This window comes from Oryx dammah, unplaced genomic scaffold, assembly GCF_014754425.2.
Source record: "Oryx dammah isolate SB20612 unplaced genomic scaffold, SCBI_Odam_1.1 HiC_scaffold_6, whole genome shotgun sequence".
Lineage (NCBI taxonomy): Eukaryota > Metazoa > Chordata > Mammalia > Artiodactyla > Bovidae > Oryx > Oryx dammah.
In genome coordinates, this window is record NW_024070190.1 from 35,493,624 (window position 1) to 35,517,427 (window position 23,804).

The 23,804-nt window shown below is 38.9% G+C and overlaps 1 protein-coding gene across 1 annotated transcript in view; it reads left to right on the top strand.

Moving 5' to 3' along the window:
- Positions 1–23,387, top strand: part of DNAJC12 (DnaJ heat shock protein family (Hsp40) member C12) — a 44,526-nt gene extending 21,139 nt beyond the window's left edge. The window contains exons 4-6 of the mRNA XM_040242278.1: positions 6,307–6,446; positions 15,424–15,628; positions 22,971–23,387. Of these exons, the coding sequence (XP_040098212.1) occupies positions 6,307–6,446; positions 15,424–15,628; positions 22,971–23,065 (440 nt within the window). The 3' untranslated portion in view covers positions 23,066–23,387. The remainder of the gene's footprint in view (positions 1–6,306; positions 6,447–15,423; positions 15,629–22,970) is intronic.
- Positions 23,388–23,804: the final 417 nt, after the last annotated feature.

Below are 23,804 nucleotides of genomic sequence, written 5' to 3' on the forward strand. Positions count from 1 at the left end.
CAAAAATAAATATTTAAAAAATCCCAGCATTTAAGGAATTATTTAAAAGAAGAAGAAGAAAAAAGAACTACCTTGGCTCTTTAATGTGTCCTGATGTCTACTCTCTAGACCTTTATACGTATTGCTTTTTCAGCCTGGAACATTCCTGAGGCCTGCTTACACCCCTGCCCTGCTTTTGATTGGCTGGGTCGTGTTCCCGAGTCAGGTCTCAGCTTGGCCATCACTTCCTCTGGGATTCATGTGTGCCCCAGCTACCCAGAGCCCCTATACATATGTCAGGTGGCCAACTGTATAATATATTGTTAGCTTGTTAACTGTTTGCTTATAACTTATACTGGAGGCTCTGTGAAGCTGGTCTTGCTTATCTAATTCAAAATGGTATGCCTTGCACCCAGAATAGTATGCACAGCACCTGCCATGGAGGACAGCTACTTTGTGCACAAACTTTCTTGAATGAGTGAAAGAATGAATTCATGAACATTTCTGTAGGAGACATATATTAGTTACCCTTCTAGAATTTATATTAAGATAGTATCTTAGCATAAAACTGTAAAAATTTGATAAACACTTAAAAATCACCACCACAGATTCTTTTTTTTTTTGCTTTAATTTTTAATTTTTTAATTTTTTAAATTTATTTTTTATTTTACTTTACAATTCTGTACACAGATTATTCTTTAGCTGGGTTCTCTTCCAGTGAAGCATGGCGTTGAGTTGTTTTCCTGTCACGGCAAATGATTTCCATTAAGGATACATGATGAATCATTGTGTAGTCATTGCCATTCTAGTTGCCATGGTGATGGGAGTTCCATGTACGGGGACCTGAAGGTTTCCTGTTCAGAGAAACACTGGACTGTGTAAATATTGTTTAAAATGAAAAGAAACTCAGACATTAATATCTTCCTTTGTCAGGCTTGCAATAGATAGATGATTCAACCTTTGGATAGAAATTGTTTTCAAACATGTTCAAGCATCTATTTACTTAATTTGGATGAACATGACTTCCTGAAAATTTAAGTCGTTCTTTACATACTTGCAGAAGGGTTAAGGTTACTGATAAAAATACTTTAAAATGTGAAACAAAAATTCACCCTGATGCTGGTTTTAGCTTGACTGAAATCCAGAATATATTGGACAGATTTTGGAAACACATTTCATTAAGGTAAAAAGCTAAGCCTGTAGAGCAAATGCAGGTAGAAGAAATTAAACTTGTGTAATATGCCTTTTTGGCTTGCTAAATGTAGTCTCAACCATTGCCATTGAAATGACTGGTTTGGTAGTATGATGGAGTAGTAGATAAGAACACAGGTCTGTCTGTCTGCATTGCTCCTAGCTCCTACTTATGCGCTAGCTGATTTTGGACAACCTCTTTGAGCCTCAGCATTCTCCTTGGCAGAATGGGAGACTAATAGCATATTATCACCTCTTCTGTCTCTGTGTGTGCTCAGTTGCTCAGTCGTGTTCGACTCTTTGTGATCCCATTGCCTGTAGCCCGCCAGGCTCCTCTGTCCATAGGGTTCTTCAGGCAAGAATACTGGAGTGGGTTGCCATGCCCTCCTCCAAGGGATCTTCCTGACCCAGGGATCAAACCTGAGTCTCCTGAGTCTCCTGCCTCGACAGGCAGATTCTTTACCATTGCGCCACCTGGGAAGCCCATGTATCTGCTGTGAGGATTAAATGAGGTGTTTTGCATGTGGGAAGAACTCAATGGATGTCGGCGATTATCGTTCAGTGTGCTTTTCTTGTTCTATGAAGCACTTCAAGATGAAAATTTAACAAAATGGGACAGTTTTTTTGTAAGTAAACATTAGCCATCTCTCTCATTAAAAAATCTCTAAATCTAAGGCTTTTTGAGAGCCTTGTTTTGCAGTGGGTGATGCAGGCAGGAGTGGTTGTGCTATAGAAATTGAGTCACTGAGATCAAAAGCCGCTGGTTGGTGCTCATGCCAGTCCTGTGTGTGTGTGTGTGTGTGTGTGTGTGTGTGTGTGTGTGTGTGAAACACTAATGGTTTCAAGTCAACTCTTTATTAACTTCCCTTTGACCCTGAAGAGATTTCAGACTAACTTAAGGACCTGTGAAATGGTATTTTTGTTATTGATTTACAGGCTTCAGAGACATCTGAATGAATATTTGAAGAAGGGGAACTCTTTGTCTTTTACTAACTGAAATCTTTCAATCTCTCAATGTTTTCCTACTTTAAAAACTCTTTATTGCTTTTTTCCCTTAGAATAAAAATAACACACGGTATTAAATAATGTTGAAAGTGAAAGTCTGCTCTTATCTCTCTTTGCCAGAGAACCACTGTTAACAGTGGATATATTTTCCTCCAGATTGTTTTCAAAGCATATCCTGACTTCTTCTCATTATTATTTCTCAAGTAATTTTAAGTGGCCTACAGTTAAAATGTGGCTATTATAATAACATAATTTTTATTGTGAAATATGAATTAAGAGAACCTCTGTATTTTCAAAGCAGACCTGGAGTTAAATTGGAATGTTTCTTAAGTATTCCATCATCATTTGCTCGTATAAGCTTATAAAATGAAATCTCTCTTCCCAGAACTGGTACATGTTTATCTTGTATGATTCATTTGATTAGCTGGTATATTAAAGGACAAGTATAAATCCAAACTCATTTTTATTAAATGTGGTGAAGGTGTGGAACAAAGAAAAGGCCACCTAACAGGAAAGGTAAGGTCTCTTTTGCTTTCTGCTTATCATCTGCTGTTGAGGGATTGGAATAAGAATAATTTCTTTCATTCCGGAAACTCTGAAAAATGAGGCCAACAATAATGTGCAAACAGAAGGTGAATCATAGATAAAAGTGTAAATTTTTACAACCTCTGCTCTAGTAGTCACTGGTGTGTGCATCCATGGTAATAATTTAATGAGCTTTTTATTTCTGTTGGAAAAAGTGACATCTCATTTATACACTGGTACATTTACATTGTCGTCAGCAACAGGAAGGATTACTCACTCGAGCTGGCAGCTATTGCAAGATGTTTTTTATGTATTTGTTTTCCTTCACTTTCAATAGCCCCACCTTTAGGATTTTCCTTTTAATCCATCAATTGCTACTACCTCCAGCAGTGATATTAAATATTTAATGATATATTAAGCACCTGTGCTGCTCAGCTTTGGACAGGGTCCAGGAGGAACCCTGCCATGTTGGGCAGTATCTCTGGTTGCCGAAGGAATAGTTGAAGTAATGGTTTTGGGGGATGAGAGCTCAGGAACAGTAGCCCTTTACCAATTGGGGTACAGAAGTATTTCAGTAGTTTCACAGTTGGTATGGTGGTACCACCAGTACTGACTGTACATTGTCCTAACATCTTTTGTTTCAGAGGATATTGACTACTTCCCATGAGGTATTTTTAAGCACTGTCAGGATAATTTTAATTATTTTTCCCACTAACACTATTAAAAGGTGCCTAATTCACAAAATGTTTTAAGGGTATGTCACTCTTTTGGTGCTTGGAGCTTAGGTAATAGCATTCTATGAACATCTTTATATTCACATTCAGATTGGAAGCATTTGCTCATTCATTCATTGAACAAATACTTTTTGAGCACCTGCTACACTGCTTTAGTACGAGGGATGCAGCAGAAAACAAAGCAAAGTCTCTGCCCTCATGGAGTTTGTATTCTCATGGAGGATTATAAACAAATAACTGTACATAATGTCAGGGGGTAGGTACCATGGGGGCTTCCCAGGTGGCACTAGAGGTAAAGGACCCCCCTGCCATTGCAGGTTAGACATAAAAGATGCTGGTTCGATCCCTGGGTTGGGAAGATCCCTTGGAGGAGGAAATGGCAACCCACTCCAGTATTCCTGCCTGGAGAATCCCATGGACAAAGGAGCCTGGCAGGCTATAGTCCATAACGTTGCACAAAGTCAGACATGAGTGAAGTGACTTAGCACACACTCAGGTAACCATGAAGAAAAGTAAAGCAGAGTAAGGGAGATAAAGGAATGGGGCTGATGGGGTGGGCAGCTATTTTATGTAGAAGGTTGGAGAAAACGCCATCAACAAGACAATACCCAAGCTGACATCTGGAAGAAGTAAGCTGTGTGAGTGCTTAGGGTAAAGTGTTCTTGGCAGAAAGGACAGCAAGTTCCAAGTCCTGGGGCTGCAGTGTGCTTGGTGTACTCAAGGAACATCAGGGCAGCTACTATGGCTGTAGCGAAGGAGATGGGCAAAGAAGGAGGAAATGAAGTCGGAGAAGGAAAAGAGGGGTAGAGAGCAGGCAGAGCATGTCAGACCTAATAGCCATGGTGAGAATTTTCAGTTTAATTCCAACAAAACTGAAAAGTAAAAATGGAAGTGATTTTGAGCAGAGGAGTGATAGTATGTGACTTCTTTTACTTACTTTTTTCTTTAAGATTATTAAAAAAAATTTAATTTTATTTATTTATTTGGCTGTGCTGGTTTTTAGATGTGGCACACAGGATCTTTAGTTGCAGCATGTGAACTCTTAGTTCTGGCATGTGGGATCTAGTTCCCTGGTCAGGGAATGATCCCAGTCTCCTCTATTGAGAATGTGGAGTTTTAGCCACAGACCACCAGTGAAGTCCCTCTTCCTTTTTTTTTTCTCCCTTTTTTCGCCATGCTGTGTGGCTTGCAGAGTCTTAGTTGAACCCAGGCCCTCAGCTATGAAAGCATGGAGTCCTAGTCTCCAGACTACTAGGGTATCCCCTATGTAACTTATTTTTGAAAAGACCACTCTGACTGCTGTGTAGAAGATAAAGCAAGGCAAAGGCAAGGAGATGAGTTGAGCAGCTAATATAATCATCCAGCCAAGAGAGGATGGTGGCTTGGACTAGAGTGACGACAGTGGAGGCAGGGGCAAGAGGTCAAAGCTTGGGTATAGTTTAAAGGTATACTGACTCCACAGATAGAGTCAACAGGGCTTGTCGATGAATTAGAAATGAGATGTGAAAGAAAGAGAAGAGTCAAGGATGACCCCAAGTGTAGAGGAAACTAGTGAAGTATTTCCTGGCCCCTCAAGCACAATTAATCTTACTTCTGTATTTCTCTTTAGCACACTGTATTGAAATGATTTATTTATATGTCTGCTTCCTTACTAGACTCTAAGTTTCTCAAGGGCACAACCTGGATCTTAGTGATGAATGATGACATTTTCATTATCCTCAGAGATGAAGGAGAAAGTGGGGATTAGAGGGTAACATGTACTGCAGGAAAATGGAAGGGGCAGGAGGCAGTCAAGTGTAGCCTGGTGAGCACCAGCTGGGGAGCCTGGCAGGCTTGGATTTGAATCGTGGCTCCATCACTTGTAGCTTAGGACAAGTTACATTAACCTCCTTTAGCTTTAGATCATGTAAAATGTGAATAATACTAATATTAATAATATGCACTTGATAAGGTTGTTTGATCAAGAAACTATACTCATCTCGTCCCTCTATGTAGTCACAGAGTAGTCACCAGAGTCCTGGTTTGAGTTCCAAGTCACACAGCAAATTCACACTGGCTATTTATTTTACATATGGTAGTGTGTATGTTTCCACGCTACTCACTCCATTCATCCCACCCTCTCCTTCCCCAACCCCTGATGGTGTCCATAAGTCTATTCTCTATGTTTGCATCTCCATTGCTGCTCTGCAAATAGGTTCATCGGTATCATCTTTCTAGATTCCATGCTGCTGCTGCTTAGTCGTGTCCGACTCTGTGTGACCCTGTGGACTGCAGCCTGTCATGTACCTCTGTCCATGGAATTCTCTAGGCAAGAGTACTGGAGTGGGTTGCCATGCCCCCCTCCAAGGAATTGTTCCAGACCCAGGGATTGAACTTAGGTCTCCTGCATTGCAGGTAGATTCTTTACCGCTTTCCATTATTCTTGCTTGGAAAATTCCATGGACAGAGGAGCCTGGTGGGCTATAGTCTAGGGGATCGCAAAGAGTCAGAGACAACTGAGTGACTGAACACACACACACACACACATACACAGAAAAGATTGTAACTTATCCAATGTTTGTAAAGGTCTATCCCATGAGATAAATTATGTCTGTTGCTCATATCTGCATCATCAGCACCTGGGATAGCACCTGTCACATCACTGGAGCTCAGTAAAGGGAGTGGATAAACTGTGAGCCAGGTACTTTGCATACATTATCTCACTTGTCCTTATGGCACACTTTATAAATGAGGAAAAGAAAGCTTGATGAAGTGAACTGGCCCAAGGTTACATAGCTGGTAAATAACAGACACATATTTCAGTGAGATCAGTTTGACTGGGCATTTAAAATAACTCCTCTGGGGCATGCTCATTTTTTGATTTGTTTTCCAGTGGAGACTTTTCAGAAACTGCAGAAGGCAAAGGACATTTTGACTAATGAAGCAAGTCGAGCCCGCTATGACCAGTGGCGAAGGAGCCAGATGTCAATGTCATTCCAGCAGTGGGAAGCTTTGAGTGACTCGGTGAAAATGGTAGGTTTCTCTCTGGGATGAAGGGAATTTTTGAAGTTTAGGCTGCCCTGGATTAGACTCACATAGTAGCTTAAAGGGGCTTCCCTGGTGGCTCAGATGGTAAAGAATCCGCCTGCAATGTGGGACACCTGGTTTCGATCCCTGGGTTGGGAAGATCCCCTGGAGGAGGGCATGGCAACCCACTCCAGTATTCTTGCCTAGAGACTTCCCATAGACAGAGGAGCCTGGCAGGCTACAGTCCATGGGTCGCAAAGAGCTGGACATGGCTGAGCAACTAAGCACAGCACACAGCCCAGTAGCTTAAAGTGTCAATGGACAAGAGGAGAGAGAAGACAAAGAAGCTGGTAGAATCTGGATACAATGCAGTATCCACAAAATCTTGTGAAAGGAAATTCAATACATCAGGGTCAGAAGACTCTCCGACTATGCTTTTCAGTGTCTTTGGCTGTTTGTATATGTATATGTAGATTTGTATACATGTATATATATATACATATGCTTCCTGTTATCGTCTATTGTTTGATACATTCTGATAATTGTGCTTCTCAAGTTGCTCATACAACACTGCTGAAGTTTGAACCAATGCAAATTCATATGCTCCATCTTTTTAGTTCATATAAGCCTGTTCTCTTTTCAAAGCTTAATAAAGTCAATAAAACAGGACCTGATTAATCAAAGAAATCTGTAAATTATTCTTATTATTTTGGTAAAAGAATTATTGGATAGGTGCAGAGAGACTTTTAAAACCATTCTGTTACTTTCTTCCACGCCATTAAAAAAACCAAATATAAAATAATCTCTATAACTTTTATGTTATATATTTATTTTGTCCTTCCATGGACCATTGTAGATTGCAGAGAGAATGTAATTTTAAAGGTTTCTACCTTCTTAGTCATGATTTACATGATTTTGTTAATCTGCCTTTTTTTTTTCCTATAGGGATGCTTTTCTATAACATGAGACTTAAAAATGGAGAAGTTACCTTATAAGGAAGTGTTCAGGGACATGTTAGAATAAGTGTATAAAGTGATTCACATCTCTTAAATTCCAGTTCTTCAGGGTTATGTTCAGATTCCTTCTTAATAGTTTTTATTTAAACAAGACTTGATCAAATTGTTTTTTCACTGATAAATGACCTGTACCAGTGAGGGAGGGTCTTTGAAGTAATGGGGAAGAACCATGCAAAACTCTCAAAGTATATAGTTAAAGCCACTCTACATAACATGTAAATGGTTTTCTTCATTTCATTTTAGAATGCAGTGTATATTCATATGATTTGTTTATGGTTGGTTAATTATTTATGAAGGACTAACTATAAGACTGTTGAATATACATACAAAATAACTAGAGAGAATCTTTAAAAAAATAGTGACTTAGCTTCACATACTCAAAAATAGGATTTTTCTTCTACATTTTGTATATCCAAAATTCCTTGTTAACTCTGACTAAACATTGTTCTGCCACCTCTATATAACCATATTTCTATTCTCTTGAGTATTATACACTGTAACTGCTAGTGAATTAGTGACCCTTGCTATTTTAATGCCTTTTGATTTATAGTTCATTTTTCTTGATGATCCACTGAACTGTATTACTTAATTTTAACTGCTAATATTAAGTTAGCTGTGGATTTTTCAAAAACTTTTCTCCAAGTCCCTGTTCTAATTTATATTGCAGATGTCTTTCCATTAAATACTAATGTCCCATCTCCAAACACATCATTCCTGCTTAGAATTTAGTTTAATTATGAAGTGTTTGAGGGCTTATAATAATTACATTTCAGATCTTACTGGCTGCATTATTGGTCTTGTCATCAATGTTGAACTACTATGCTGGGCTAGCGTTTGGTTCGGGATTTATTTTTATTAGTGGTACAAAAATGATGAAATGCGTATCTTTCCACTTTAAATCAGCAGTGATATTTTTCCTTGCACAGTCTTTGTTTGGGCTCAACCATGCTGTTTCTGTATTTCTTCCTCAGGGAACTTTGAAACCCCTATACCAAGTTTCATGTGTTTTGTACCTTACTGGATAGACTTTCTTTTTAAAAAAAATTTTATTCATTTATTTATTTTTGGCTGCACTGGGTCTTTGTTGCTGGGTGTGGGCTTTCTCTAGTTGTGGAGCATGGGCTTGGGGACACACAGGCTTTGGTAGTTGAGGCACATGGGCTCAGTAACTGTGGCACACAGGTTTAGTTGCCATGGAGCACCTGGGATCTTTCTGGACCAGAAATTGAACTCATGTCCTCTGCTTTGGCTGGCGGATTCTTGACCACTGCACCACTAGGGAAGTCCCAGATAGACTTTCTGTAACTTCCTTTCATTCCTTTCTGTTCTAATTCTCATAGTGACTTCTGCGTGCAGAAGTAAGGTTCTCTATAACATGTTAGTTGTCGTTTTTTTTGTGTGTGTGCATTTTTTGTCCATCCTTTCACACTCACTACTCTAGAGAAATTAATAACCATTGTCATACCCAGTATTGTTCAGCACCTATTAGATCACTACCATTGTGTAGATAAATATCATCATTAGGGTATTTGGACTAGATATACTACATATGCCATTCTGACAATAAAATGGTTATAATTCAGGACTTGAAATTTTAGGTGACATTTATCTAAAACACATCTGCATGTTTGGTTGCCCTAAGGACAAATCACAATGTACTTTTGCAGCATCACACAGGTTCCTATCATGAGAATCTCCTAGAGGGAATTCCTCACACAGCTTCAGGGATGATACATTTCTATCATTCACCGGTGATGAAACGCTAATTTGTATTTTTTTCCCCCACAGCAAGTCCTTGTCACTTAACCAGCTATTGATTTTCCTTTTTCCTTTTTAGAAGCTCCTCTTGATAGTCTAATTTGTAAAATTTTTGATGAATCAATCACCAAAAGGGAGGGGATATATATGTATGAATGGCTTTTCCATTTTTCTGTACAGTAGAAACTAACAGAATATTGTAAGGCAACTATACAACTAAAAAAGAATTCGATCAGGTCAATGAATATGTTGGAAATTTAAGTCTAGATATGTAATATTGGTTTAAAAGAGGGAAATTTAAATCTAGATATGTAATGTTGGTTTTTAAAAAAGGGAATATGAAGTGGGGACTTCAGTAACTGTGGCCTTCAGATCTTGGAATAACTTGAAAACAGATACCTTTCCAGCTTAAAGAATCCTGGGGAAATCATTACTGTCTCATTAAATGGTTTTACCCCAGAGAAAATTTAGAAGACACCAAAATATAAAAAGGGATCCATGGTGTGAATGGTTCTTCCTCCAAAATGGCTTGAGGATGCTTCTGGGGAAAGGGTTACAGCAAAGCCACAGTCAAAATAAAATTCTGAGGAAAACATTCTCATAAGCTGTTAAAAGTGTCCCATGCTGTATCAGTTACTACAAATGCTTTCAGAGTATTTACTATAGGTCCGTCATTAATCCTCACCCCGTCATCTAAGGCAGACTGTAGGCGCTTTTATTCTGAGAGAGAAGTACTGAGACAGAGAGTCAAGATATTGTATTCAGGCCACCTACCTGGCCTGTGACACATACAGCTCACGTTTTCAGTTCTCTGGGCCCTGAAAGCTTGCATTTCTTACTCTCAGTTTTTCACTAAGTTTCTCAATATCCTTTGCCCTCCACAGACAAAGCCACTGGCCAGCCTCCTCTATTCCTTGCACGTGCAAAAAACCCAAGAAACGAAGCAAACAAAACAATAACAACAGACCCAAACCAACCAAACTAAAACTAGCTTCTATTTTACACCAGCTGAAGCCATTGCCTCTTTTTAAAATTAACACTTTTATTTTGAAATAAAACTACAGAAAAATGCTCAACACCTGCATTTATAATTTAGCAAACAGTTGTGAAGTGTATACTCGTAACCACTCCTCTCCCCAACACACCTATTACTGGTACCCAGAAGCTCCCTCCTTAATATATTTTGGCAATCATAACTCCATCTAATTTTTATTTTGTTAAATTTTTATTTTTGGCCACACCCTTTGGCATGCCATATCTTAATTCCTCGACCTGGGATCAAATTTGTGTTTCCTGCAATGGAAGTGTGAAGTCTTAACCACTGCACCGCTGGGGAAGTCCTTCATTAAATTTTTAAAACCTAGTTGTACATATATATAGACTTGTCAGAGAAAATTTAGAAGACACCAAAATATAAAAAGAAAAAAAAAAGACTTTATAATGCTGCCATGCCAAGATAACCCCATTAGTATTTTGATGCATTTCCTTCCAGTGTTTTCTGCCCATCATTTGTTAGTGTGAGAGCCGGTTACATTGAATGATGACATTGCTTTACGAGGTTTTTCTTTGGGGAAGAGGAATTAGGATGATGCTCCTTTGCAGTTGAGGAGAGACAGGTTGAATGTGGGAAGAAGTGAGTTCTCTGGTTGGATCAAAGCAGAAGGCTTGAATATCCTTATGGTTTTAGGGTGTGCACAAGGCTATATTGCCCTTTAGTATGTATATTTTATGTATGTGTATCTACATATATATTTATTTATCTATATTTGAATGTATCTTTGTACCTTTTTAGTTGAGATCATCTATTTGTCATCATGTGTGTGCTCAGTCACTTCAGTCATGTTTGACTCTTTGTGGCCCCATGGATTGTAGCCCACCAGGCTCCTCTGTCCATGAGATTCCCCAGCAAGAATACTGGAGTGTGTTGTCATGCCCTCCTCCCAGGATCTTCCTGACCCAAGGACTGAACCTGCGCCTCCTGGCAGGCAGGTTCTTTACCACTAGCGTCACCTGGGAAGCCCATTTGTGATCATGTTGGCTGCTATTCATAAATACCATCTTATTAACATTTCTAAATTCTCTTAAAAAATGATGATGAACAGATTTATTTAAGATTCCAAGGAAGCATTTTACCAGGTTGTACTTTCCCTTTTTTCTGATGAGGTGCTTCTCCTGGTTCCTGTCTATGTGGTCAGAGTTAGTGCTCCTGAGACAAGTGGTAAGAAATTATGGTATCACTCTAAGCTCTGTAAGATGCCGATGATCCCTGCTCCTTCCCCGCCCCATCCCCTTCACGTTGCTTGGGTGAGCAAACATGACCAAGTCCACATGCAATGGGCCACCGCCTCCCTGTGTTGCTTTGTTCAAATTGGCAAATAAAATGGTGCTCTGGGAAGGAGTTGGCAGCTGCAGTGTTTTGAGAGTTCAGACTTCTGTGCACTGCAGATGAAAAGCCTGATGTCCCTTGCATCATGGGATGGGTGTGTAGCAGAGGCAGTGGCCCCTTCTGTGAGTTTTGGCACAATTTTTAAATGTCACAACTTCTGAGTTTATTCACTAAGCCTTGGACTTCAGAAAATCAATGTTTTTGTTTTTGCTTTGTGCTCTTGCTTTGCTTTTATTCTTTTTTTTTTTTTTTTTTTTAGCACAGGAAAACAATATCCTCATTATTAGGAAAATAATTTATTCTATGGTTTTAATTTGCCCCAATACATGGCTTATGGGTTTTTCTTGGGTTTCTGAGTAACAGAGGTTACTCCTCAGTAGTGCTTTAGGAACAGCATCCCACAGTATCAGATGAGATTTCAGGAAACAGTTATGTTTATTATTTTGGCTTATGCCACAGCTAATTATTCTACTTGAATATTCTTGATACAGCAAACTCTATTTCTTACTCTGTATTCATCTTTTCTCCCTTTAATTTATCTACTCATCCATCCAGTTTTAAACATCTTAATAGGAAATACAGAGAGTTCCCTGGAAGTCCCAAGGTTAGGACTGGGCCCTTGCATTGCCATGGTCAAGGTTCAATCCCTGACCAAGGAAATAAGATCTTGAAAGCCATGCAGCTCAGCCAAAAAAAAAAAAAAAAAAAGAGAGAGAAGGAAATACATATATAAGACATATGTGAAAAGGGTCCAAAAGCATGCATGGGTAAAAGTAATTGTCTCTTACCTTTGCTCCATTTTGAAGATCCATTTTTCATTTTTTCCTCACTCCTGACATCACCATCAGTAGCCAGAGCTAGGTTGGAAAAATTACACAGTTAAATTATTTGGCAAAGGACCACTACCAAGTATATCGGACATCATTCTAGGATATCGAGTTTCTGGGGAGAGTTTTCAAGTGTTTTGAATCTTGTGTTTGTCTAAAAATATAAAAGTTTAGCCAGAAGTCAATGGGGGAATGCCCAACACTTGATTTATGGTCCCTGATTTTTTAAAACTGTAACTTAAAAAAAAATAAAACACTTAAAAAAAACTAGTACAATAGGATATGTAATAAAAAGTGAGTCCACCTTTATTTCATACCTCAGTTCTACTTCCCTCTCCCAGAAAGCTACCATTGTAGTTTCTTGTGTTTTCTTTCAGAAAACTTCCATAATGTATACAGGCACATTCATAAAAAGTCTCCAGAATAATTCTATCATTGAATGAGAGGAAAGTGAAGTCACTCAGTCATGTCTGATTCTTTGTGACCCCGTGGACTGTAGCCCTACCAGGCTCCTCCGTCCTTGGGATTTTCCAGGCAAGAATACTGGAGTGGGTTGCCATTTCCTTCTCCAGGAGATCTCGACCCAGGGATTGAACCTGGGTCTCCTGCATTGTGGGCAGATGCTTTACCGTCTGAGCCACCAGGGAAATCCATGCTGCTGCTGCTGCTGCTGCTAAGTCACTTCAGTCGTGTCTGACTCTGTGTGACCCCAGAGATGGCAGCCCACCAGGCTCCCCCGTCCCTGGGATTCTTCAGGCAAGAACACTGGAGTGGGTTACCATTTCCTTCTCCAATGCATAAAAGTGAAAAGTGAAAATGAAGTCACTCAGTTGTGTCCTACTCTTCGCCACCCCATGAAATTCAGCCTATCCTCCATCCATGGGATTTTCCAGGAAAGAGTACTGGAGTGACGTGCCATTGCCTTCTCTGAGGGAAGTCCATAATATCATTAAAAAAACCAAATGGAGAGATATTTTAAAAGTTCTCGTTATTTGATGGCAACTGGACTTGAATTGAATTCACTTAAAATTAGGACAGATATTTCACAATAAATATTGACTAACTTCCTGCTTTGTGCCATGAGTTTCCTTAAAGAAAACTCCTGCAAAACATGTATGCAGGTCAAGAAGCAACAGTTAGAACCAGACCTGGAACAACAGAATGGTTCAAAATTGGGAAAGGAGTATGTCAAATCTGTATTTGTCACCCAGCTTATTTAACTTATATGCAGACTACATATTGTGAAATGCCTGGCTGGATAAAGCACAAACTGGAATCAAGATTGCAGGGAGAAATATCAATAACCTCAGATATGCAGATGATACCACCCTTATGGCAGAAAGCAAAGAGGAACTCAAGAGCCTCTTGATGAAGGTGAAAGAGGAGAGTCAAAAAGCTAACTTAAACCTCAACATTCAAAAAACTAAGATCATGGCATCCAGTCCCATCACCTTATGGCAAATAGATGGTGAAACAATTGAAACAGTGACAGACTTAATTTTCTTGGGCTCCAAAATCACTGCAGATGGCAACTGCAGCCATGAAATTAAAAGATGCTTGCTTCTTGGAAGAAAAGCTATGACAAACCTAGACAGCTTATTAAAAAGCAGAGACATTACTTTGCCAACAAAGGTCCATAGGGTCAAACCAATGGCTTTTTCCAGTAGTCATGTATGGGTGTGAGAGTTGGACTATAAATAAAGCTGAGCACTGAAGAATTGATGCTTTTGAACTGTGGTGTTGGAGAAGACTCTTGAGAGCCCGTTGGACTGCAAGAACATCAAACCAGTCAATCCTAAAGGAAATCAACCCTGAATATTCACTGGAAGGACTGATACTGAAGATCCAATACTTTGGTCACTGATACGAAGACCTGACTCATTAGAAAAGACCCTGATGCTGGGAAAGACTGAGGGCGGGAGGAGGAGGGGACAACAGAGGATGAGGTGGTTGGATGGCATCACTGACTCCATGGACATGAGTTCGAGCAAGCTCCAGGAGATGGAGAAGGACAGAGAAACCTGGCGTGCTGCAGTCCATGGGGTCGCAAAAAGTTGGACACGACTGAGTCACTGAACAACTGCTTGTGCCATGAGTTTTCTTAAAGAGAAGATGTATAATCCAGAATTTTGGAAGGAAGGTCACAACAGTAGTAGGTTTAATCTCTGGCATGGCTCAAGGTACACAGTCCAGTTGTTTGTTTTTTGATAGTAAAATACACATAAAACCTACCATTTAACCATTTTAAAGTGTACGTTTCAGTGGCACTAAGTACATTCCCAAAGTTGTTCACCCATCATCACTATCTAGTTTGGGATCTTTTTCATTACGCCAAAAGGAAACCCAGGTCCTTGTTAGCAATCATTTCCTATTCCCTTCCCACACAGCCTCTGGTAACCACTAATCTGCTTTCTATCTGTATGAATTTGTCTATTCTGGAATTATACAAAATGTGGCTTTTTATGTTTGACTTCTTTTACTAAGCCTAATATTTATAAGGTTTATCCACATTGTAGTACTTTCTTCCTTTCTTATGGTAATATTATATTTCATTGCATGGATGTGCCACATTTTTGTTTATCCAGTGAATTGATGGACATTTGGATTATTTCCATGACTGCTATGAATATTTGTGTGTAAGTTTTTCTTTGAACACCTGTTTTCAATTCTTTGTATCTAGGAACTGAATTGCTTGGACATATGGTAATTTTATGGCTAATATTCTGGAAAAACATCATTCTTTTAATTTCTCTGATGCTGGTCCCTTTCCTTTATACTAGGATACAAATTTCTCCTCATATTCTTAGTTTTCCAAATCAGTGAGGATTAATCAATTAATATCTGAATTAGTTGATTAATATCTGGCTAATAGTCAAGTCTAACATTTTGTTAATCAGCATTATAATAATAGGTTAATGTTACCACATATTGAACTTTAAATATAGAAACTAGATAATATGGATTTTATATTATACATCTGCTTTCAATTAATGTAGTCAATGCACTGGGCTGTCAGAGGAAAAAAGGATCTGATGTTGGAAGAATCTGACCAGACTCCTACTGACAAAATTGAAAATGAGGAACAGGATGAGCAAAAACAGATAAAGAAAGAGGAGTTTGGTTCAACCACAGAGAAAATGGAGCAGAAAGAATCCAAATCTGTGGAGAAGTCATTCTCCCCACAAAATCCAGATTCTCCAGGTAAGTCATGTTATGTATTTTGTAGAACAGAGGTCTGAAATTAAAAGACCCATTTTACATCACATGTATTCTCAACCTTTCCAATTACATAGTACTACCAACTATAAATGTTGTTTTGACACCTTGAAAGATACTTAGCATCGACACAGAAACTAGATATACTCCTTAACACATTCCTTGCAAGCAAAAACTTGAGACATTTCTGGGATCATCTTCTGCTTTACTGAAATAACACTAGCTAGCTTGTGTTGGGTATATATGTATATATTTATTTATTTTTAAACTTTTTTTTTGGATTTTTTGATGTGGGACCATTTTTAAAGTCTTTATTGAATTTGTTACAATATTGTTTCTGTTTTATGTTTTGATTTTGTGGCCTTGGGGCATGTGGGATCTTAGCTCCCCAACCAGGGATTGAACCCACACCCCATGCATTGGAAGGCAAAGTCTTAACCACTGGACCACCAACGAAATCCCTGTGTTGGGTATTTACTGTGTGCAGTTCTTCACATATATTACTTAAAATCTATTATTTAATATTAATTTTACATGAGTTAATTTATTTAATCCTCATTACAAGTATTATTCTCATTTTACAGATGAGAACACTGAACCCTCGGGAGGCTGAATAATTTTCTCAAGGTTATCCAGCTTGTATGTGGCAGGGAGGGGGTCTGAGATGAGACAGTTTGACTGCAGAGTCTGCATTCTAAGGCACTGCACTCTCCTCAGAAGATACATTATCTGTAGGTAGCTCTGTAGACATCTGACCCACGTATAGGTCCACTGAAGCAGGGTATTACAAAGGTTAAACTCTTGGCTCCTAAGCTAACCCACCTGGGTTCACATTCCATGCTAAGTTCCTTCAGTTGTTGTCCAACTTTTTGTGACCCTACAGACTGTAGCCCTGTAGGCTCCTCTGTCCAGGGGATTCTGCAGGCAAGAATACTGGGGTGGGTTGCCATGCCCTCCTCCAGGGGATCTTCCCAACCCAGGGATTGAACCCAGGTCTCCTGCATTGCAGGCAGATTCTCTACTGTCTGAGCCACGAGGGAAGCCCCTAAAAATCCAGATGCACATGAAAGAGCTCAAGCAGCAAGGGCCAAGTTGGGTGCCAGGTGGTGGTCCAAAGGCCCAGAGCCATGCGTGCATCCAGAGGCCCAATGTCCTTGGCAATAGACACTGAAGGAGACCATGTCAGCTCACATTCTAGCTCTACCATTTATTATTTATATTACTTGGAATCAAGATTGCCGGGAGAAATATCAATAACCTCAGATATGCAGATGATACCACCCTTATGGCAGAAAGTGAAGAAGAACTAAAGAGCCTCTTGATGAAAGTGAAAGAGGAGAGTGAAAAAGTTGGCTTAAAGCTCAACATTCAGAAAACCAAGATCATGGCATCTGGTCCCATCACTTCATGGCAAATAGATGAGGAAACAGTGGAAACAGTGGCTGACTTTATTTTCTTGGGCTCCCAAATCACTGCAGATGGTGATTGCAGCCATGAAATTAAAAGATGCCTACTCCTTGGAAGGAAAGTTATGACCAACCTAGATAGCATATTAAAAAGTAGACACCACTTTGTCAACAAAGGCCCATCTAGTCAAGGCTATGGTTTTTCCAGTAGTCATGTACGGATGTGAGAGTTGGACTATAAAAAAAGCTGAGCACTGAAGAATTGATGCTTTTGAACTGTGGTGTTGGAGAAGACTCTTGAGAGTCCCTTGGACTGCAAGGAGATCCAACCAGTCCATCCTAAAGGAGATCAGTCCTGGGTGTTCATTGGAAGGACTGACGTTGAAGCTGAAACTCCAATCTTTTGGCCACCTGATGCGAAGAGCTGACTCATTTGAAAAGACCCTGATGCTGGGAAAGATTAAGGGCAGGAGGAGAGAGGGCCGGACAGAGGATGAGATGGTTGGATGGCATCACCAACTCAATGGATATGGGTTTGGGTAAACTCCGGGAGTTGGTGATGGACAGGGAGGCCTGGCGTGCTGCCGTTCATAGGGTTGCAAAGAGTCGGACATGACTGACTGAAGTGAAATGAAGTGAAAGTTATTTAACTCCTTTACACTTTAGTTTCCTCATCTACAAAACAGAGATCTAAGTGGTACCTTCTTATAGAGTTACCAAGAGGATTAAATGAGGTGATCCATGCAAAATGCTTAGGACAGTGATTTGCCTATAGCAGGCCCTGGACAATTGTTAGCTATGGTTATGATTTCTTTGTCTATTTGCCCATCTGTTTATCTTGTATAGGTGTGTTATGTATCCACACTCTACCCTCAACACCCCAGTAGAATTTAGCCTTTAAGTACAATATTGCTTCTGTTTTATGCTTTGGATTTTTGGCCATATGGGATCTTAGCTCCCCAATCAAGGATCAAACCCACACCCCCTGCATCAAAAGGCAAAGTCTTAGTCACTGGACTGCCAGGGAAGTCCCTAGTCTTTAAGAAGAAGTTTCCTGAATGTCCTCAAAATCTTCTTATAAAAACAGAAACTAATTAGGTTACGGTGAACTATAGTCTTTCTAGAAATAGTCACTTCTAAACTCTCTGGGGAGAATTTTTACATGCTAATTTCTTGGTGGGAATGAAGATTCTTAGTGCTGCATTCAGGTACCTCTGCTGGTTTTCCAAGAGATCCTTTCATAGAGCCTGCAGTTGATTGCATCAGCCTCATAACTGGCAACGGTTATAATATAACAAACAGATCAAAGGAGAAGGCCAGATGTCCCAAGAAGTGTTTCAGGGAAACATTCACATACAAATACCCACCCACCCACCACAGTTTGCATATACAGGTAAACACGTGACTGCTTCCCCATTTATCCTTGGAATGTTCAGATCTATGCTTTCTGAACCTCTCTAGGCCCTCCTTGTGACTTTTTATTTCAGATTCAGGCCTATTCTGAGTTCACTAGATTTGAGGGGGTTGATCATGTCAGAGCCTTACACTAAGGCCACGCTTAAATCCCTTTCATAAGATTCTATAAAATTTTCTCTTTCTTTTAAAAAAGTTATTTAGATATTTAAAAGCCTCAAAGTAATATGAGCTTACCATTGAAAATTCAAAGAATCAGGACATCCCTGGTGGTCCAGTGGTTAAGACTCCCCACTTCCAGAGGGCAGGGAGCTCAGGTCTGATCTCTGGTCTGGGAATTAAGGTCCCACATCTCAAGCAGTGCAGCCAAAAAATAAAAAAATTTTTAAAAATTCAAAGAATCATACATAGACAATAACTTAGTGTCTACCCTAGTGTCTCATGCTTCTCTGCTTCTACTTCCTGAAGTAAATAGTGCAAATGCCCAGGTGTGTCTCCTTCTACACTTGTTCTGTGTTAACAAAGGCATGCATAAATATATGTTCGTTTGTGAGGGTTATACCGTGCACATTCCTCTCTGTTATACAGTAACTAAGAGTACAGACTCTGTAACCAGAGCCTGGCTTTTTCCACTGCTGAGTTATGTGACCTTGGGCAAGCAAATTAACCTCTCTGTATTTATATCTTCTTATCTCTCTATAATGGTTAAAATATTAGTGTCTACCTTATAAGGTCTTTTTGAGAAGTAAATCACATATGTAAACTATTTAGACCTGGTACATGGCCAGTGCTTTTTTAGTGTTAGCTTTTATTACTATGGGGTTTCTCCTTAGACCCTTATATTTAGAATGAACTCATTGGTTTTAACAACTGATAAATATTTCATAGTGTAGATATATTGTAATTGACTCTGAACAAGTTGTGATGCCAGTTTTGATACCCTCATATCATGAAGTATATTATACTATGGTTGAGGAAGGAGGTGAAGGGGGTGAGGGGGGAGAGGATCACTGTTCTGAAAGCTGCTACTGAAGAATAAGAATTAGGAAATTTTGCTGAAGCCTGCATATATCAGTATTTTCTTAACGTTATTTAAGAGATTATTGGCTGTTCTGAGTAGTGCCTTAAAGTTGGGTTTTCATATGCCAAAGTACAGTTGCATGCTTATTTATAATTTCATTTGACTGCAATGAAAATTTTTATAATGTCAGCATTTAAGAAATATTATTCATGCCAGCTTTACTAAGCCCCAAGTGGCTTCCCACATAACTTTTCAGCACTTTTGTTGATTTCCTCAAGCAGTGCTTGGTATTTACTTTGAAGTTTGCCTTTTGATGCCTCTTATGTCATAAACATCCATCAAACAGCCCCCATCATTTCCAACTCTTCATTGCAACCAGGAAAAAAAGGAGCACAGCATCTGAAAACCCACATGAGAGACAATCTAATGTTTACTTTATTTTCATTTAAATATGCAATAAATGTGCCTTCTGATAAATACAGTTCTAGAATCAAATAGTATTGCATAACATCCTGGAGTAAAAAAAAAAAAATCAAAATAGCAGATGCTGTTGATGTGCCAACATATCCTCTGGGCATCTGCCTTCCCAGGCATTGCCAACCATACGGCTCCCACGAGAGGGCTTTCACTGGCAGTGAATCTGGTTTGGCAGCAAGTGAGCGGACAGTTAAGTGCCAGGGAGTAAACACCCTGTGGATGTAGCCGTCAGATAATGAGTGTGAGTGGGAGGATAAGTTCTCCAACACCTTCACCCCTCAAATGGAACAAGCTTTGAGTTTTTTTTTTTTTTAGTATTTTCTCCCAGGGCTCCCCAGGGGATCAAATCCTAGTTGTCCAGAGTAGTAACTTCCTGAAAATGTACCTTTTATAGACTTGGCTCCTTTCCCTACTTCCCTATCAGGGTCTCTTGGGATCACCTCCCAGATTACCACTTGCGTTCAAATTCTTGTCTGGGGTCTATTTCTAGGGTAACCCAAATGTGAAAACATCTTTTTTTAAATTCCCAAAACAACACATATTTAGTGTAGAAATGTGAGGAAAATACGGTCAAGCAAAAGGAACAAAATACAATAACTTGCAGTCTTACCACTTAGGGAAATTTTTATTATTGCTATTTTGGTATATTTTTAAGATATGTTAGTATACTTAAAATGAAAAGGATATCACTGTACATATTTTGTGTGTGTGTTTCAATTACAGGTTGTTGGAAACAATTTTCTTTTTGCTTTTTCCCCCAAATGGAAATTCTTCAGATTTTTTTCTCTGATAATTGTAAAGAAAGTGCAGATCCTATTTTCCTGGGATAATCACTGTCAACTATTCTGTGTATATTTTTCCTGCTAGATATTTAGATAATATTTTAAATATCAGTGAAGTATATATTATTTATTATTCTATATTTTATGTATTATTCTGTAACCTGTTTTTAATTGGCAATATTTTAAACATAAAAAATAATATAAAGCATACTTGTTCATTGTAGAAAAGTAAGAAAATACAGATGAACAGAAAAAGAGTATAAAGAATGAAAATCATATGTATTGTAACTCTTCAGGAATAGCTACTATCAACATTTAGGGGTAATTCCTTGTAGACTTAAAAAAGCTTTTATATAAATACCCATGTAAATAATGAATTTATGAATGAGATCATGCTGTCTAAATTATTTCCTAACTACTAGTTACTTAGCAATATATTATGAACATTTTTCTATAATGATAAATATTAAAAAAATTGTTAATGACTACATTAAAACCTTTTAACCAATTTTCTGTTATTGAAGATTTAGATTGTTTCTTTGAAACATTTATAGATGGTATCACAATAAACATCTTATAGTTAAATCCTTGGGCACATCATGATTATTTCATTAAGATAAATTTCTAGAAGTAGAATTATTGGTTTGAAGGTTTATACATTTTAATGAGTTTGATAAATATTGCCAAATTACCTGCTAGAAGAATTTTGCTAGAAGAAATTTGCCAATTTACCCTTCCTGAAAGAGATGGGAATACCAGACCACCTGACCTACCTCTTGAGAAGCCTATATGCAGGTCAGGAAGCAACAGTTAGAACTGGACATGGAACAACAGACTGGTTACAAATAGAAAAGGAGTACGTCAAGGCTGTATATTGTCACCCTGCTTATTAAACTTCTATGCAGAGTACATACATCATGAGAAACACTGGGCTGGAAGAAGCACAAGCTGGAATCAAGATTGCCGGGAGAAATATCAATAACCTCAGATATGCAGATGACACCACCCTTATGGCAGAAAGTGAAGAGGAACTAAAAAGCCTCTTGATGAAGGTGAAAGAGGAGAGTGAAAAAGTTGGCTTAAAGCTCAACATTCAGAAAACGAAGATCATGGTATCCGGTCCCATCACTTCATGGGAAATGGATGGGGAAACAGTGGAAACAGTGTCAGACTTTATTTTTGGGGACTCCAAAATCACTGCAGATGGTGACTGCAGCCATGAAATTAAAAGATGCTTACTCCGTGGAAGAAAAGCTATGACCAACCTAGATAGCATGTTCAAAAGCAGAGACATTACTTTGCCGACTAAGGTCCATCTAGTCAAGGTGATGGTTTTTCCTGTGGTCATGTATGGATGTGAGAGTTGAACTGTGAAGAAAGCTGAGCCCCGAAGAATTGATGCTTTTGAATTGTGGTGTTGGAGAAGACTCTTGAGAGTCGCTTGGACTGCCAGGAGATCCAACCAATCCATTCTAAAGGAGATCAGTCCTGGGTGTTCTTTGGAAGGAATGATGTTAAGCTGAAAGTCCTGTACTTTTGGCCACCTCATGCGAAGAGTTGACTCATTGGAAAAGACTCTGATGCTGGGAGGGATTGGGGGCAGGAGGAGAAGGGGACGACAGAGGATGAGATGGCTGGATGGCATCACTGATCTGATGGACATGAGTTTGAGTGAACTCCGGGAGTTGGTGATGGACAGGGAGGCCTGGCGTGCTGCGATTCATGGGGTCGCAAAGAGTTGGACATGACTGAGCAAATGAACTGAACAAAACCGACCCTGCCTCTAGTAGAGAATGAACATGACCTTTTTTCTAGTTTTCAACAAAGTTGTTTATTAGAATAAAACAATCTTACTATTGTAGAATAAATTATTTGTAGTTCCAGGGATTCTTTCCATTGACCTTTTACTTTTGGCAGCTGTTTGAAAGTAGTTTCCAATTTCTTTGCAGATGAATTGTCAAAATTCCTACCACTGGAAGCATCTATATATATCCTTTTATTTTTAAGCATTTAAACATGTGAAGTCCTCTCATCCATATAAACCAATTCCTTTTCATAAGGATTCAAAAGTCTGCTTATCCATTTATGTAAGATACTAAAAACTGACACCAAAGACTTACCCTTGCATTTCATTTATTGCTTGAAATCTTATGAACGAGCTGTTTTACTATGATAAGCTTGACTTTTCCCACCTTTGATTTTAAAATATCCCCTTCTCTCTTCTACAGGTTTTGCAGACGTGAACTGTTGGCACCTTCGTTTCCGCTGGTCTGGGGATGCTCCTTCAGAACTCCTGAGGAAATTCAGAAACTATGAAATATGAAATATCCCTGTTCCATAGAGGAGAGAGAAAAAGAAAGAAAGAGAGAGAGAGAGAGAAGAGAGATCATTTCTTGTGCTGCCAACTTGCAGTCTTTCTTCAGATCTTAAAAATGTCATATTTGTGAATTGCTGAGTACCAAATCATTCCTCCATCCTTGAACCCATTCTCTCAATGTGTTTTTTAAATGAGAAAATTTTCAGACTAATTTCTTTCAATATTGAAGTAAATTAAGGCCCTTAGATCCAGAGTAGATTGTATTATGTGTATTTTCCTGTTAATGTTATTTATAGATATCTATTAAAAATCAATCCCTGTTATTAAATATTTCATTGATCTCCATGATCTTTATTAGTGCTGGATATACAAGAAATGTTTTGTGACTCTGAACTTAAAATGAAATGTGAAATTACTTGTGTAAATTGAATGAAATAAATAATCTTTCCAAAGTTCATAATGAATTTTTTATTTAAAAAATTTATTTATTTGGCTGGATCAGGCCTTATCCCTTGGAGAAGGGAATGGCAACTTACTCCAGTATTCTTGGCTGGAGAATTCCACGGGCAGAGGAACCTGGCAGGCTACCGTCCATGGGGTTGCAGAGTTGGACACGATTGAAGTGACTGATCACGCACACACATTGGGCCTTAGTTGCATCATGAGAGATCTTTTGTTGCAGCACTCAGATTCTCTAGTTGCGGCAGACGGGCTCTCTAGTTGTGGTGCTTGGGCTTAGTTGCTC